Genomic DNA, 5,035 nt, shown 5'->3' on the forward strand with positions numbered 1-5,035 from the left:
GATACAATAATAGAGTAATCAATGAAGTACATTTATAATTTTTTGATTTTTTATGACTTTTGTTAGTTGGTTTGTACCAAGTTTGCACGAAAACATCTATTGTTTAACCGTTAAACTGAGTCTACGACCACGTTGGTTCCTACAAAGATAGCTTCCAGCCCAATCAGCTCACACACGCATCGTCTTGTTGCAGCCGCTCGGTGATCTCAACTCTTAAGCGCGGTCCTTGCGGGTCCACGCGTTCCCCAGGGTGAGCTCTAGGCCCTCCTCATCGGCAGGATTCTCGGTCATCACGTCCTCGTCCTCCCTCGTACCAGCCTGCTCCCCGCCGCTCGTGCGGAATGAGAACCCGAGTGGGGACATCATCTCAGCGCCGCGGCCACAAACAGCCGCCGATGCCCCGCTTCTGCTCCGTCCCGGCAACGGCGGAAACATCCAGGAAGAAAAAGAAGTCGAGCGGGGCCCGGACCCGGGCTCCGCGAAGCTGCTGTAGTTCGGTGCCTTGTTGGCCGCGGCGGTGGATATCTGGAACCCCGCCAGCAGGTTCACTGTGTCGGGGCCGGGGGCCCGGCCGGTGATGGGGCTCACACTCATCAGCGGCGGGGTGGATGCCTGGAAGGAGTAGCGGCTGGCTCCAGCACCAGCGGCCCACGGCGCCAGCACGCTGGAGGCCGTTGTCGGGCTCGGCGTCGGAGTGGAGGGCGACGGGGAGGAGCGCGCCATCTTGCGGAAGCGCAGCCGGGACGAGGACGGGTACCTGTTCTCCGGCGTCGCCGGCGCGTTGGAGCTGGAGGAGCTCGCGATGTACTTGGGGTACGAGGAGCCGCTAAGCTGCTTGGACAGGTTCTTGAGCCACACTGGAACGGGGACGGCTCCGCCGCTGCTGCCACCGCCGCCGAGCGTGATGCGGGAGGGCGACGACGCCCGGCTCTGTACGTAGGAAGCTCCGCCTGGGTTCACCTGCGCAGACCCTCCATTGTCGGCCTTATGCTGATCACCTGCCGGAGACTTGGATCCCTGAAACACAAAACCAACAGCCGAGGAGACGATATCAATGGACAATGATAGGCCATATCCATGCATGCGTTATTTCATTCAGTAGGGGATGTAAAAGCAGACGGCAGTTATTCTTCCTGTACATCCGTTATTTCATTCAGTTTACAATGGACAGTACGACTCACGACTGAAGCATCATCATCATCAGAACACGCATAAAATACAATACGTAAATAAAAATACAGATCAAAAGAACAAGGACGAGAACACAATGTGGAGAGGCCGCAGGCATGCATGGTGGTGGTACGGTGTACAGTAACGTCACATGCGTGGTAGTTGGTAGCTTAGCTTTCGTCAGAGCACAATGGCTGCACACAGTACAGCCACGCGGCAAGACAGGAGAAGGGAACTCATCCAATTTCGGCGGAAACGCAACGGAACAGTAGATAGCTAGCTAGATGACGAGCGACTGTACGTAAGGGAAAACAAAACAAATTTTGGACATATGCTAGAAACAAAAGACGAAGCGAATTGAAAAGATGGTCGACTTGCATTGCATCTCTACTGTCGAAGATATATATAGTACACATGCAGCTCGGCAAATTAGCGAAGCAAAGCAAGCAATGCAGGACGACGTACGACAAAAGAAAACGGAAGCGAAATCATGGAAAGATGGCGGCGGCGACGACCATGCATGCTACTAGCTCGGAGCAGCAAGAAAACAGGGAGGAAGGATCAGCATGAGCTAGCTACCCTGCGGTAGATTGTCCCGTCGGCCTCCACGGTCCAGCCGGCCTCCTCGCAGAGGGCCATGAGGACGATGTTGTTGTCGCATTGCCTAGGGAGGGCGTAGTTGCCGTGCTTGCGCAGCCCGGCGAAGATCCTCGACCAGATCACCCGTCGACGGCGCTCCCGCCGCCGGTTGTTCTCCCGCTCACGCCACGACGGCTTTCGCACCGTCGCCTTCCCGCTCCCATCTGCTACCCTAGCCCAACCCTCATCGCCTGCGCTCCCTCCCGCTCCTACTCCCTTCACCATCATGCCTCTCACAACTCAGAGCTTGCTCGCTCGTGAGGAAGAAGTTGTTATGTTGCTGGTGCTGGCTGTGGTGGTGATGCCTCGGCTGCCTGTGCACCTTTATATAGGCCGCACTTGTAACTGTCAGGGCAGCGATTTTACCATTATGCCCAATTGCCCATGGCTCGGGGTACACATGCATGACGCAAGGAGCGGGAGGTGCCCATTTCAGCGGTGGCAATTTTTAGCACTGGTATATTAGTCTTAATGATATGCCAAGAATGGATGATGAGGAGTGATCTGGGTAGAGCAAACGTAGATGATTGCTAGTTTTATGATAGCTGCATTTATTATGGTACAAGGTAGCTACCTTTTTATCAACACATTCTATTTTAAACTAGACTATATAAACTGTACATTATTTTAAACAGTAGTATATATTGCAAAACAATGTTTTGAACTTTTATATAGCCAGTCTAGTAATCTTAACCTAAGCTATATAGGGCCACACTGTTGGGCCCGATATAGCTATAGAACCGTGCCAAACCGGTCCTGAGCATGAAAAGGGCTCAAGTATGGATTGACTGCTCCTGACACACTAACACCATAACTGGTATTTCCCATTAGACGGTCCTCAACCGTGCCCCCTCCCGCTCACTTGCTAGCCCGAGGCGGCACTCGAGTGATCCAATGGTTTCCCCTAAGGGGAACACTCAATGTGGGGAGGGGGAGAAGTCTCACCTTAAACAACGGCCCTCTAATCTCTCCCTCTTCATGGATTAGTGATTTTAACTATAAAATTAATGTCTTTTAAGTTTAATTACCTAATAACCATATGTGTTACGGTACTGCGACTATTGTAGTATTTTTTTAACTCCAAAAACTTATGTATATAAAAGTCAAATAGCTTGGTTAAAGTGCATAGAGGAAGCTAAATATGGGGGATGGTTGGAGAGGAGATAAAATAGGGGGAAGAGTGAGGTATTTAAATATGAATAGAAAGTATGAATAGGGGGGATGGTTGGATTCGGCCTTAGGTTGTGTGCTAGATTTAGTCGTGCCATGATTGGGCAATGATGGAGAATGTAAACCATGGACATATGAGGTCAGTGGTCGTGCAACCATGAAGTAACTCCATATATGTGCGGGTTTAGTCTGGTAAAAGAATCTTACATTTTATGTGCCTGATTGGATGTTTCCACTGCAATAGCAACACACTCCTCGTCAAAACAACGATTGTAACGGAGATTCAATGGATAAAAGTGTCACTACTTCTACTTGGGCGCGTAGAGAATACTTGCTTTTTAGTAACGAAAGCAAATCTATGTTACTATCTATAATATAAAACATACACGAGCATGATAGTTTCACGTACATTCATGCGACAGAGAATCGTTGGCGATGTGTGTGTGTATGCATGTGCATGATTATGCGTAAAAGTTGTTTCTAGATTTAGATGTTGATGGCAATCGTTTTTTGGCAAAAAAAATAGATGGATTACGATAGATCCTCCATGACTATAGTTGTTGCTATAGTTGTAATGGATGATCCTTATTCATCATAGAAATGCTAGTGAGCATTTATGAAACCATGAAGCTACCATGGTACATTCACAATAATGAACTAAAACCATCTTTGCTATAACAAACATGTTTTAAAAAATAATTCAATTATTACCATTTCTATAAATTGGTAAACTAAAAATCATTGTATATATACATTACCGGCTATTATAAGTTATTACTAACATAGCTTGATAATTTTGGGAACATCATAATCTTCGTTGATATGGTAGACATAGTTGTAACAATATTACTATGATGCATCATGTAACAAAATCTGAACATGATGGTGGAGCAATCATGTGTGTGTGCATTACAACAATATATGTGCAGTTACAACAACCACCCTTGTGAGATGACCATTGATATAACCATGGATTCAACGGTGAAGGGATAGGTAAATGAAGGGGACAATTCAGTGTTACGTAAACACAAGTGTAAAGTGGTCACCAACTAAAGCTTCATGTAGTTGCTAATGGAAGTGCAATAGAGAGTAAATACTAAAGAATATAATATGAAGCTAGTTTGCGGAGATAGAAGCTGGTGTGTTTCTTGATGTCATCTAGATGTCAATAAGTGAAGATACAATCATGTATGATGTCATAGTTTGAGGAGGCTAGTTTAAATAATAGAACATGAGTCTAATCACTAATTTGAAGAGACAGAAGTGGTGGAGCAATCATGTATGATGTCATCTTGATGTCAATAAGTGAGTAGTAGTACTTAACAAAAACCGAGGAGAATCTTAGGATCAAATCTAAAATGAACATTTTCACAATCATGTGTAAGGACCTTGTTTAGCTTTGGTCATTAAGTGATAACTTAGGTAGACTAATATGTGCTTATATTGAGATACACATATGTTTAGTTCATAGGTACATATATAGTGTGAGGTACTTGAATGCTGTGGTGGATTGGTTTGGTTATGTTGATATGTCCAACTAGTGTGATAAAGGAACTCATTGCTTAGAAACATTGCATGGTATCATGTGGCTATGTGGAGAATATCAAGAGACCACGATGGACTAGATTGTTAGTATGAAGGGCAAGTCAGAGGCTCAAGTGTGATGTATTGTGTGGTGGTGAAGCTAGAGCAAGGAGATGGTGCCGATGGATTGGGTGCATTAGTGAAGAGCAAGCAAAGTTGTGATCAATTAACTAATAAGACCATGCAATAACATGAAGTGTATCATATTATTAAAGGGAGATTAAGCCAAGTGTTTATTTGTGTTGTTGGTCTAGTGGCTTGATAAAAAAGATGATAAAAAAACATACCTAGGACAAAACAGATCGAAAACCCTATGTCTGTTGTTGCTGCTCTCCTCGATTGAATTAGGCGCAGACCATATCTGTGCGCTTGAACAAATGAATAACCCTAATAAAAGGACCCCTACTCCCGCGAACACTGATTGCAACCGATGGTTTGCAAAACCTAGCCAAACCCCAGGGCGATCACACGC

General features: G+C 45.8%; 1 protein-coding gene across 1 annotated transcript; it reads right to left on the reverse strand.

Annotated features, from left to right (window-relative positions):
* Positions 1 to 213: 213 nt before the first annotated feature.
* On the reverse strand, positions 214 to 2,040 carry LOC103627031 (protein BZR1 homolog 4). Its single transcript, XM_008647381.3, has 2 exons — positions 1,750 to 2,040; positions 214 to 1,017 (listed from the first exon to the last, which is right to left on the reverse strand). The coding sequence occupies exons 1-2, from the start codon at positions 2,035 to 2,037 to the stop codon at positions 214 to 216; spliced, it is 1,092 nt and encodes a 363-aa protein (XP_008645603.3). The 5' UTR covers positions 2,038 to 2,040.
* Between the last annotated feature and the right edge of the window lie 2,995 nt (positions 2,041 to 5,035).

Source organism: Zea mays, chromosome 5, assembly GCF_902167145.1.
Source record: "Zea mays cultivar B73 chromosome 5, Zm-B73-REFERENCE-NAM-5.0, whole genome shotgun sequence".
Taxonomy (NCBI): Eukaryota; Viridiplantae; Streptophyta; class Magnoliopsida; order Poales; family Poaceae; genus Zea; species Zea mays.

Bases quoted from the DNA above. Each gene is read 5' to 3' on its own strand.
- LOC103627031 (XM_008647381.3), bottom strand. From the start codon at position 2,037: ATGATGGTGAAGGGAGTAGGAGCGGGAGGGAGCGCAGGCGATGAGGGT. The intron at 1,018-1,749 runs GTAGCTAGCTCA...TTTGTGTTTCAG, and splicing joins ACGGGACAATCTACCGCAGG to GGATCCAAGTCTCCGGCAGG.